We start from the raw sequence: 13,605 nt of genomic DNA, 5'->3' as shown, positions 1-13,605 counted from the left end.
TCGCCTTTTACGACATCCATAGGAAAGATATGGATTGGTTCTATTCTAAAATGCCGAAAACCACACGACATGCCTAGACATGATAGACCAAGCTAATCAGAAAAAGCTATTTTCTCATCATGCCCTGGCTGGGATTCGAACCCGGCACCTACTATGTCGAAGGCAGTCAAATGCACGGAAGCTTAAAACCAAAAAAGCACAGCAATTAATAAAAATTCCAAAGGTCCAAAAAACCGAGTCAATACGCTTTTACCTTCGAATTAAAAGACATACTTTGCCCGGAACGGTTTCTTACACCGCAAAGGAATATGCGCAGTTCTTCCAATTAGGGTATAGTGTCATGTGTACACAGCCTTATATGGCGTAGGCTGGACATGTTACCAATTCGAGACACCAGCTCTTGTACTATAAAACAACATTGCTCTTGGACTTTCAACTTTTTTACCGCATTTAAAGGAGACAATGAGGTATTGATACTTTTTTTTTGTAAAAAATGCGTTCGTATACCGTATCAGTATTTTTCGTTGAAATAACTACTGTCTCAATACGAGTATATTGTTGGTGTAACTTATTTTTTTCGCGATATATTTAAAAAAAAAAACATTTTATTAATAGAAATTATTGAACATAGACGGCCTCTGTGGCGCAGCGGTAGTGCGCTTGTTTGTGAAACCGGAGATCCTGGGTTCGAATCCCGGCGAAACGAACTTTCTCCGATTGACCTGGGTCTTGGATGTTTATCTATATAAGGATCTATTATAAAAATATAGTATCGTTGAGTTGGTATCTCATAACACAAGTTTCGAACTTACTTCGAGGCTAACTCAATCTGTGTAATTTGTCCCGTAGGTATTTATTTATTTATATTTATAGAAATATTTTTTTGGTATGGACTTAATAATATAAAAACTATTTTTTGCCAACCGGCTTCGTTTACTTATATGATTTAGGAAATTTAGCTTTCGTGAATTAATAAAAAGATGTCATAACGTTGTAGTAAAAGATTATATCAAGCAACAGTATCATAAACATGAAGAAAATGATGAATATCGATGAAGCGAAAGATTTATGCGGAAATCGTGGCATGCGTAACGTCTGCTTACATCTCCGCAAAAACAAAAGACTGAGCTAATCACTAACAAACGTAATAACGAAGTCATAAATTATATATGTGTAGATCTTCTGTGGAACCACACGGCACAAAAACATCACACATTTCATTAACCTGTGACTTATCATAAAAATTTATTTACCAATCAAACTTAGATTAGGTATCACTTAGCCCTACGGTCGGTACGAATTAAGGCCGGCGGTTACCGGTACCAGGCGCGGCTAGCTACGGTACCGGCACCCTCTCTGCTAGATAATGGTTATAATAGCCCTTGTTTTCTATCAATAGCACGGTTTTTACTGTTTTTTATTTTGCGTGAATTGTTATTTTTTGTTTAGGGTTAGTTAGGCGCAGATATAAAACCTACTTACATATAGTTCATATCCCTTCCTACACAGAGCCAACAGTCTTGAAAAGAATGAAAGGCCACGCTCAGTTGTATGGCTTAATAGAGGGAATTAAGATTCAAATAGTGACAGGTTGCTAGCCCATGTCTTACAAGAATCCCAAGTTTATTAGACTTTCCCTTAGTCGCCTTATACGACATCCAAAAGAAAGATATGGAGAGGTCTTATTCTAAAGTGCGAAGCTGTGCCGTGTGGGCACAATGATTTTTTTATGTTAAAATCCAAACATAAGACCGTGTCCATAACCATTTTAGAACTTAACCCTAACATGCTGCCGTTCGTGTTTGGTAAGGCCTTTTGAATATATTTAAATAATCGCGTTTACGAAGTCTTAATAATTTTAACGACGTACTGAAAATGACGGCTCATTCGATATACCTACTGCGAAATCGATCAAATCTCACGCGAGCAACATTAAAGAAAATACACTGACAGAATTTTATCCATTTATCTTTCCACACCCTTAATTTAACTTGGCCCCTTAGTGCAAGTCACTGTCAGATACACATCTCGAATTGACAAGTTAATACCTAAACAATCGAATGAAGATGGTGTTTTATTCTGATTGAGTGCGGTCCCAACGCAGGTCCGCTCCGCGCGAGCGTCGACAATTGAATGTACATATCAATGTGAAGACAGGTGCGTGAGGGGTGGGGGAGGCGCGGAGCGGAGGGGGGGGGAGCGTTTGAATAAATTCGCGGGAAATCGCAACGAGTTGTAGTAGGCCTGCACATTTCCATGTCAAAGTTCACCGCTGCGGTGGGTCGGCCGTGAATTTTTAACAATGCAAAGTTGTTCGCTCGCGTTAGATAGTTACGGGCAGTTTTAGGAATGCGTTCGCCGATGTTATTGTATTTATTGATCAGATATTCTCTATCAGTAATAGCATTGAAGAAAATATGTATGCTGAATAAATATTGACCTTTCAGCAATTTTATTGGGAACATCACATTTTATAAGGTCGTAAAATCCTTAGATAATCCATCTGTGCATTACCTCAAGAAAGCCTTCCCGAAGTCGTAAATAAAGACGGCCTCATCTTTATGCGAATTTAAAAAAGGGGAATACAGGAGCGGCTTATATCCTATTAATTCTATCGAAATTCCGCCATAATTATTCGCGCAAAGGTACCTGCGAAGATGGTTGGAAAACCGGCGTTTTACGGTCCTTGATGGATTCTGATTCGAATTTGGGCTTTAATCTTGTTGAGTTAGGGTCTTTTTTGAGTTGGATGTGAATAGGCTGAGATGGCTCAGGAGGATAAGCCGATTTCAAAGACCACGTGATCAGACCCTGATTGCTTTCGGCAACCCCTGACGTCGAAGCGCAATCATATTTTAATATTGTGAATGAGCGCATTTCGCTAGATTAAATATAAATTGTATCCTTTTGAGGGCTACAAGACGCATGACAAGAATTTCTGATACCGGCTAATTTAATTCGTAATTAGAAGTCCGCGGTTGATTTGATTGTGCCTTAGAATGACAGAAAATGTAAGGCGCATTTCTAAAATAAAAAATTTTGCCTTAATTTGTGTTTAAAATAATTTCAATACTATTGAAATTATGAGAATATCCGCGGTTGATTGGGTTGCGCCTTTGACTGACAAAAAATGTATTGCGAACTTAAAAAAAATTAAAATTGCGCCTTTATATGTGTAACAGTTAAAAAAACTTAAGTTCTTACAATGAAACACGTGATAAAAAAGTACCTATTTATGTTCAATTTGCGTTCTTCGTAAACTTATTTAAAAAACATAGATATTTTGTTATTTAAAATCCAAACGGTGTTTTGTTAACAGCCGCTTTGGCCTGTTATTGCTATTTTAATAAACGCCGTAGTAATTTACAACAAATAAGTTTTTCTTTATCAAAAACCTGGGGGTTTTTAAATTAAAAGCAAACAAGCTCACTCGTTAAAAGTAATTGCATAATATTGAATAAGATTCACTCGAGTAGCCGGCGAGCACGTCGATAACTCCTTGTTAAGACGGAAAATATCTAATTTTCTTTACCTTCCACTTTACTATGAAAAATCCAAGAAAACTGCCCCCGTCATTTTTGCAATAAAAATGTGGCACAAGTTAGAAAAAAAAGCGTTAAAAATTGTTCGCGTGTTGTCTTCGAAATGAATCCTGCATGACATGTTCACTTTTTCGACTTAGATAGATAGGATAAATAATACCTATAAAGGGTATAGCACAAAAAATTATAACAGTAAATATTTTAAGGTAATGCTAAAGGCGGCCTTATCGCATTATGTAATCTCTTTCAGGCAACCACAAAAACATTTTTTTTTAAATACAAAAAATATAGTAAAGTAAAATTCTAATTTCAAAAATACAAAAAATGTACATTGACAATGGATACAGAATTAGTTCATACCAAAAAAGTTATTCGTAAAATGTGAAATAACGTGTGATACAGTTATATTCACTATCATTTAGACAATATCAGAAATAAGTAGGTACATAAATATCCTTAGCCCAGGTCAGTCGTAAATAAATCATTTTTCCATCGTCACTTTTTATAGGACGCCACAGAGCTCGTCAAAATTATCACAGTACACACACATCGCGTGTAATTTTTTCATTGACCCGCTACCCGCTTGTAATTTGTACCACGCGCCAAACTGAAGCGATTAAGGCCCGGGCCTCCAGTGCTCATATTCGAGGGCCTTAAGATTTGTTAATTACTGGGAACATTAAATTTAACTACCCGACCCGCCATAATAAAATACTTCATCCAAGAATTTCCCTGAAAAAGTTATTGTTAGGGCAAAAATATATGAATTTCTTCCTTTGAAATGTTGAGTTATTTACTTATGAAATTTTTTATTTTATAATAATTTGAGTGCGTTTGACTTGAATCTGCCTGGTGGTAAGCAAATTCTAGTAAAGTCCAGTTTTTGTTTTTTCAACATGGTTTTGACAGATCTGTGCTAACTTACTCTCAACTAACTATTAAATTTTTACTTTAAATTTTGTAGAACTTCACATGTCATACCTACGTTTTTATTTTAAGTCTGTGTCGGTTAGATACTATTGTAGTATCTGACCACCATGTTAAAAATATTGGCTTAATTTATTGCATATCATTTTGTACATTTCAGTTCTAACTACTACAATAGTCACTGTTTTAATAATGAGTACTAAATGAACCCCGTAGGGTATAGCAAAATTAAAATTGGAACGGCATGCGGTTATGAGAAAAAAAAAATACAAATCATAATTAAACTATGACATGTTTTTTTTTTTTTCAAAATTTCAATCATCGATACTCATTCATGCAAAAACTAAATGTAACAATATATATAAATCCTTATAATAATATAGCTTACATACATATATTAACGTCTATATCCCTTGCGGGGTAGACTATACATCATACAGAGTATAGCTTATACATCTACAGTAATATTATAAAGAGGAAAACTTTGTTTGGTTGTAATATATAGGCTCAAAAACTACTGGACCGATTTTAAAAATTCTTTCACCATTCGAAAGCTACATTATCCATGAGTAACATAGACTATATTTTATTTTGGAAAAAAATAGGGTTCCGTAATAATATATAAAAATAATTGGCAAAACAGCGTTTGCCGGGTCAGCTAGTCGTTACATATATATGGAACAGTATACATGCGAGTGAAACCACGCGCTGTAGCTAGTTACACGTTTCCTCGGGAATCCGACAGACGTTTCACTTAGCATCGCTATCAACAAGCCTAATGTAAAGCCGGGGCCACACCGGCCCGACAGAGATAAATGACCTGCCACCATGTACGCTATGTGTACTCGCCTTATATGTTTCGTTTAGAACCGGAGATACATAGTTAGAAAGTGTTGCCAGTTATGTGATGTTCAGTATTTTGTAGGAGTCCGTTTCTGAATATTTAAAAGGAAGGTTGAACTGATTCATTTCAACGCTAAAAATCCGTGAGGCATATTTCGCTGAAATTGAAATGTTCAAAATTCTATAGTATTATTGACTTGGTTGGCATGTGTATGTTTGAATGTGCATATTTAAGACGGAAACTTCTGGAGTTTAATCTTGTAACTCCGAATAAGAAATGTGTAACGACATGTATGTAAAGATGTATGTATGTACTCGAATATTAGTACATACATACATACATAAAACCACGTCTTTATCCCTTACGGGGTGGACTGAGCCAACACTCTTGCACTTGGACGGTTTTATTTTATATTTGGTATGCCAAGAAAACTAGCGTGAATAACTAATGCCGCTGGCCGTTTTCACCCAGTTTGTTTTACAAGCTTAATATTAGCTTAATCCCATTTTGGGGTTACATTGTACCAAAATGTGCCAAACAGTTCTTTTGTTATACAGAATGGCTAGCCTCCTACCAAGGTTTCCATCTGATATTGTATGTGTCAATTGATATTAAGAGTACCCGAAACGGCCGAGCTTGCATGAAGAGAGTTATTTTTATTTTATTTTATTTTATTTTATTTTATATATTTGGATGACCAACAGCAAGTTTTACAATCATTAGATTTTCAATTATACATTTAAGAGCCAATTACAGGTCTTCACTGTACTTCTTTCTACATCCGGATAAATTAAGAACTAGACGACAAACAACAATATAAATCGTTATTCATTACCGGCACAGTATTAAAAAAAAGCTAGTTCCAAGCCAGTTAAATTGGAAAAATTCATAACTACTTACCGACTTAGCGTAGTAGCGGCATTAGCATTTTATAATTAAGGCACCAACTTGCAAGACTGCGTATAAATGAAACTGATTTAAACATACCCTTTTTAGCTAGCAACCTATTCACTATTTGAATCTCAATTCTATCACTTAGCCAGACAGCTGAGCGTGGCCCATCAGTCTTTTCAAGACTGGTGGCTCTGTCTACCCCGCTAGGGATACAGACGTTACTATATGTATGTATCATTTGTAACTTCATTAGCAATGACAACAAAAACATTGTTCCAACAATAGCGACTCAACAATAACCAGTTACTATTCGGATATATTTCAGAACGCCTCAAAACGTGTGTCATTTAACCCGTTCGCTGCGGGCCGCGGACTTATATGGTCTTAGTCCATTTACGGCCGGCCCGCTTAGGGAGCCGATGGCTGCCCAATATGGGTTGCCAGTCGCATTCTCCTACCGCCGGCGGCCATTTTATATTGTCTGTTATGAACTATATTAGTTGGCGTAGGTTATGGACCACCCTAAGATTTGGTCGGACGTAAAATAATGTATGTTTAGATATGTTTGTTTGTTACTTGAAACAGTATACTGAATACTAGAAAAATCTAAATTTATGTTTCTTATTTCATTTGCGTGTGGTTCCCGGCATCAATAAAAAAAAAGAATAGGAACACTCCATCATTTTTCTATGGATGTCGTATAAGGCGACTAAGGGATAGGATTCTTCTTTTAGGCAATGGGCTAGCAACCTGTCACTATTTGAATCTCAATTCTATCATTAAGCCTAACAGATGAACGTGGCATATCAATCTTTCAAGACTATCAATCTAGCAACAGATATAGACATGATTATATGAACAAATGAATGAATCTCTATGTATGATTAAATTTTATCTGCAAAATCAAGGCATGAGGTAAAAATTTGTTCTGATTATTAATTGAAGACCAAAGTAAAAATTTCACAAGCTCAAATATTTAAAAAAAAAAACAGAAATAAATGTAAACAATAAAGTTTTACCAAAACTACAAGAATATTTCTTTATCTTTGCCTCAAAACCTAAATCATTATGTAAAAGATAAGATCGCAATCTAGAAATTCAATATCCTTTCGTGAACTTCTTTTTTAGGCTATTTTATGGAGTCGTCTATAAAAAATATATGTATTATTCCAGCTGTCAGTTTGTCCGCAAAGGCCATAAATCATAGGAATGACATCCAGTTCTACTTGTTGAACAGAATGGTCAGACTTAATGCGGCTATTTAAAAGAATAAGATTAAAAACAAATACATTGTAATGTTAAAACTGAATGAATCTTTGATTGGTGAAGCTTATTAATATTATTTCATTATTTCAGTAAAAAAAATTGACAGTTTTTTTTTCTTACATACTATGCAATATTTTTATCTTCATAAAAGAAAAATTGTTCGAAATTTCAATTTCAAGTTGGCAACATTTTATAATTCTTTAGTTAATTCGTATTGTAGCTGATTTCATAGCAAGATTATAACTGTGTATATTTAAATTTTCTTCTTTAAATAAAAAATTACTGTTATACATTTTAATTCGGAAATGTTAGTGTTTTAACAAACACCATGCCTATATATAATGTGTTAAGAAAAAAATTTTAATTTAAGATTTGTTTGATAATTTTATAATTTTTATTCACGATCTCAATGCTAAAATAAGTAATTCTACCAATCTCTCAAATTGGAAAAAGATGAAAGATTATAACAATGTCTTTTATGATAGCAATAAAAGTTATTGAGTTTAGTTTTATTAGTGTCTAAGGCTGATTGCCAAATCCTTTGTAACTTGAGATAATGTTATTATATTCCCGTTGTTTATTTTGTTACTGAGATAAATCAGTTTCTATTACTATTCGTTAATAAAAAGTTCTTAGTTGCATAATTTTCACATTATATATATTATATGAATATTAAAAGTTTTATTCAAATTGTTAATTAATACCTAATGTGATTAATTATTTACTATTCAATCAGTGGAGAGTCTATAGTAAAATAATGTATAATAATGATGTCAATAAGTGATACCTTGTATCCAATTTTGAAAATAAATCTATTCTATTCTATTCAATATCAGTGCATAGATGTATCTATTGGTCATAAATCACAAGTTATCGCATTTCTCGTAAAGACAAACGGGTCGACATATGTATTGTTATGGCATTCAGAAATAGTAATCGAAGTTGAACTTTGACACGCTGTCGAGCTTTATCTTACAAAGGATATGACTCATTCTTAATGCACAAATATGTACGAATAAATTTTTAATCAGACTATAAGAGGATATAATGTAAACTGTATTCGGAAGATAAAGTAAGTGAATATTGGTCGACAATACATTTTTTATGCTATTTGTATGAACATACATATGTACATATAATCAGGTCTATATCCCTTGCGGGGAAGCTGAAGAGTTTGTTTGAACGCGCTAATCTCAGGAACTACTGATTCGAATTGAAAAATCTTTTTGTATTGAATAGACCATTTATCGAGGAGGAGGTAACATCACAATGCAACTATTAGGAGCGAAGAAATAATGGAGAATGTGAAAAAGATCGGGGAAAATCATTCATCCTTGAGGGCTTCAATGATGCCCATGATAACTATTCCACGCGGACGAAGTCGCGGGCACAGCTAGTACATAATAACCATAAGTAATCAGTTTTCATTTACTCTTTCCCGGAGGGGTAGGCAGAGACGACTCTTTCCACTTGCCACGATCTCTGCATACTTCCTTCGCTTCATCCACATTCATTACTCTCTTCATGCAAGCTCGGCGGTTTCGTTTCGGGTACTCTTGACATGACCCTTTGCCAGGACGTCCTTAATTTGATCAGGATACGTTCGTCTAGGCCTTCCCCCTCCGACCTTTACCATCATTTATATCATAAATAAGAAAACCGTTTAAATTTAATAAGAATTATAAATTCAAAACAAATAATAAATTAAAAAATTAAAAAGTAAAATCAGTTCGGCCGTTTGATTTCATTCATCGTTATTCACCGCTAGGCCACGACTAGAAATTATTAGGAAAGACCTCTCGGCGAATACAAAACATGGTCACAATCACATCGGCTATCTGTCGTGACGGTATCACAGGATCGGCTTCCGATCGGGCACGTGCGACGCGGCCTTAGCACGACCATGTTTCACGACTGTCGTGTTGATGTCATAGACATAGATTCTGGTAGATATCGTGGTACTACCAAAAACCGATCGAGTTCGACCGGTATGAAAACAAAGGGCGAAAAAAGGATAGCATTTTTTCGGCTTATTTTTGATTGTAGATTTTTCGATACCGCATAATAACAGCAGTACACCTCAGCGATTTTTAATAGTTATGGAAATATCATTGCAACTTAGGCACGCCTGTTTTAGGATATAATAAACTGGATTTTTTGTTTTTATTGTTTGCAATCTGTTTGGAGTTCTAAATAAATATATAAACACATCAAACATCAAAATCGCAAATGGTTTCGAATGATAGCATCGTCAGTTTTCCTACCAAACGATCCAGTCAAAAGTGATTTGCAGTGGCAAGTGAAAAAATGTAATAATAAAGAGTCATGATTTTATATTAAATGATATAGTTTCGAAAAGTGAGCCATCAGCCATCAAGTCACCATTTTTCCACATTTCATTGGTTTTCTCTTTATCAAGAGTACCTACTAATGACTCACGTGGTCTACATATAACTATAATCTCTGGTCGCAGCGTTTTGTCGCAATTGTCGTCGGAGATTCGCGGTCACGCGCTCGCAGGGTTAACATTCATTTTCAAATTTTGTTGATTTATCGATGTCTATTGACAGATGGAATTCCAATTGTTCTCTCATGGTGCACGTTTGGCATTCGAGGAACGTACTTCGTGATGGGTTTACCATTGTTTGTTGCGAGTATATTAGTGGATTGGCTGGTTTTGTGTGAGATTTTGTCAGTTGATTCTTTATATATAGGTAATATACTGTAATATCATTGAAGGGGTTAATTATTTATAAGCTTAGTAAATAACTTAATAAATACGGACTGTATTTTTTGCTTAAACGAAAACATATTCAGCCAACGGCAACGTAAAATACCTACATGGTTGGTCGTATTTTTGTATTAGGTATTTATTAGTAAGTGTATATTACTCACGTGTATGTTAAGATAATAACTCATAACTTCTAGTGAATATCACATTGAATAACTGAAGAATTTTTAATGATCAAGTTTTTGTTTATGACTACATAAACAAAAACTTGATCATTAAAAATTCTGAGAAAACTTCAGTTCATTTCAATATTCCTCACATACGTGACTTCCATTAATTCTAGCATTTTACATAAGAATTTTCTCATCCCACCCCCGACGCAGATGCGACCATTCACAATGAAATAATAAACACCCTTCACGAATAGATTTTTAGCATTTTCACCACGGACATAGATAGAAATAGATACCGCGAATGTGTACTTTGCATGCCAAATTGCGTGACAAATTGCCTCTTTTGAAACTGCATAGATTTTTGGACTTTATATGAACAGCGCCAAACGGAGTGAAAAAGAGAGTTATAATCGTACTTTATTGAGCTGTATATATTTAATACTCTCGCGTTTTGTCCTCCTCATACTAAGCAAAACCTGTCACGATTGATTTTCTTAATTAATTAATCTCAAAATCTCTCTGTTCCGTCCACGCCCGCGCGAGAAGATGAGCTTCGGATCCACTTGTGACCACCTGGCGTAGGTAAGTTACATTATAACCCGAAATGACTCCCTTGTGATCGCCGCAGCCTTTGCAGAGGAAACTAGGTCATATTGAAACATGGTAACACATCCAGTTGCTAGGTTCCCTCACTTATTTTTCTCTCACTGTAAGAGCATCGGTACTTGTGCTATCTATTTTGATCTACATCTATGTTTTTCTACTTATTTCTGCGTTATTTGTGCAGGTTCCCAGGAAGAGCCCCGGGGCGGGACTATGCGTTGTTATTCGAAAAAATATCTCTGCTTTTCGCCTTTACTGTGACTATGTTTATTGTAATAATGTTTATTTGCATAGTGACTGTTGTGTAAAATCTGATATGTTTAGATGTTTAGTAAGACCAATTTTTCTGCTTGTTATAATGCAAAAATGATTATTTATTATTAAATTATTATAATTCTTCAGAAAATAAGCAAGATCATGTTAAGGTGTTTATTTTTTAATGATTAGAAACTGACTGTTAATTGTAAGGATAAAACAAAGACTCTCGACCAAAATAAAAAGTTTTTTTCAAGACTTTTTAGAGAAATCATAAAACTCATTCTTAACTTGACATGTAAAATATATATATTGCAATTCTAAATCAAATGTATCTACTGAGTAGTTCAACCTAATTTCAATTGATCCCGTCCCTTCTCAAAGCTGCCTAATATAGTTATATGTATATCTATATTGTATCACAACACAAGTACTTAGAGGTGCTAAACGGCAAAATGTCCGACTGACAATTAACACGTATGGAACCGGTTGATTATTCCCTACGGATCTTAAGTTTGGACCCTTTTTTTAAAACAAACTAAAAATATATTCTCACCTTGATCTATGATTGTGACACGTTGAGGGAGACAATTTAACCGCTTTTTATTTTGGCTTTTGACTGATTCAAATCTTAACAGGCAGATATATGTAATCGGATTTATGATTTAGCCTAATATACTCGCATATGATTGCGCAACGTCTTAGGCAAGAAGTTAGCTCTGCTAATCTTTTTATTTACCCTACAATTTTCCCCTAATTTAAGGGTAAACTTTAAGTACGTGGCGAAAAAGCCGTCAGTGTATATTCCGAACATTTGTCATACGACAAACATAATTTCAGGACATACATATAAAGGAACAGCGGGAACCACCCCGTCTCCATGGCAACGCCTCACAGCGCGTTAAACAAACTAATTGGCCAACGCTTTTGTCGCCGAGTGTACTATAGTTTCGAATATACGATGATGAATGGCCAAAGTGACGTAATTGATGAATGAAAATTTAATTCGCGCCCGTTCGCCTATTAATTTAAATTCGTTTGTTCTGTTACGCCGTTTTGCTAGATAGTTTTCAATTAATTAATTATCTTTGTTTTAAGAATTTCGAATTTTGAATTAAGATCCTATGTTTTTATTTTTTTATATCATTCTTTTTTTTTTGAACGAGATTTGAATTGTCGTCACGTCCAAATTAATAATGATAGCGAAATGACACTTAATTGATATCAGATTCTTATTTCAATTCGGTTTTAACTTTGAACTTTTCGGACAAATTACACAGTATTTAATAAATATTCAACAAAACTATTTTAAATATATTTTTTTGTTTTACAATACAATTTATTTACATTATTTTCTTTTTGTTTACAGGCATGCTGAGATCTACTTACGACCGGCCAGATCACGAACGTAAGTTTTTCATATGTTTAATATTTCTACTAGCATCTGTTAACACACTAACTAATGAAAACTCAGAAAAGATGTGAACTTGTGTCCCTACATGCATTACTTGCGCATTTTAGCCAAGCATCTTAACAGTTTTCCCCCATGGATGTCGTAAAAGACGACTAAAGGGTAGGCTTATAAACATGGTATTCCTCTTGTAGGTAGATGGGCTACCAAGTCACTTTTAAATCTCAATTCGATCGGCAGTCAGCTTCTCAAGACTGTTGGCTCTGTGTACCCCGCAAGGAATATAGACGTGACTATATGTATTTATATACCTTAACCGTTCGACCACCGACACTTTTCAAACCCTACTTCTACTATGTGAAATTATTGTTCAATAAAATATGTTTCTAAAATAACCCTTGCGACACGAGTGAAGAAAGTGAATAAATAAAATAGTAAATCGCGCGTCCGGCAGGGGGCGACATAATAGCCATCAATTTTTGCTTCGAACCAACAATACACTGAGTGTATCCATCACTCTTTGCTATAACAACGGGCCTTACTATTTATTCAGACTACTGTTTTTAAATTTGAAAAAAGAATATATTTTATAAAAAAAAACTAAAAAAAAAAGTTATTTTTATAAACTTCGTGACAGGCTGAGGTTTGGTATGTAATTTGTCTTGAAAATTATTTTATAATTTACTTAGTACAAGAATACAAAGTAACGCATCGTATCGAAATCAGTGCATTTATTATAGACTCCGGTAAGTGTCAAAAATAATTAATTATTATCAAAATTATGGAGCATGTGGATTATCTGTTTTTTTTTAGCGACCTCATAAACAAAGAAATCTAACCAAATTAAAAATCATGATCGACAATTAATTACATTTATGCAATTGCAAGTTTCTCCCTGGTATGGATATCTATTTGTTTATAAATTTGTGTACGTATATATTTAAAAAAATAAAAAAATC

General features: G+C 34.4%; 1 protein-coding gene across 3 annotated transcripts in view; it reads left to right on the top strand.

Annotated features, from left to right (window-relative positions):
* LOC106132174 (teneurin-m) overlaps window positions 1-13,605 on the top strand; it is a 259,313-nt gene that overhangs the window by 169,416 nt on the left and 76,292 nt on the right. For all 3 annotated transcript variants that reach the window (XM_060944624.1, XM_060944623.1, XM_060944622.1), the window contains exon 4: window positions 12,605-12,643. In XM_060944624.1, the coding sequence (XP_060800607.1) occupies window positions 12,605-12,643 (39 nt within the window). The remainder of the gene's footprint in view (window positions 1-12,604; window positions 12,644-13,605) is intronic.

The sequence above is a fragment of the Amyelois transitella genome, chromosome 6 (assembly GCF_032362555.1).
Source record: "Amyelois transitella isolate CPQ chromosome 6, ilAmyTran1.1, whole genome shotgun sequence".
Lineage (NCBI taxonomy): Eukaryota > Metazoa > Arthropoda > Insecta > Lepidoptera > Pyralidae > Amyelois > Amyelois transitella.
This window is presented reverse-complemented; position numbering and strand designations above follow the sequence as displayed.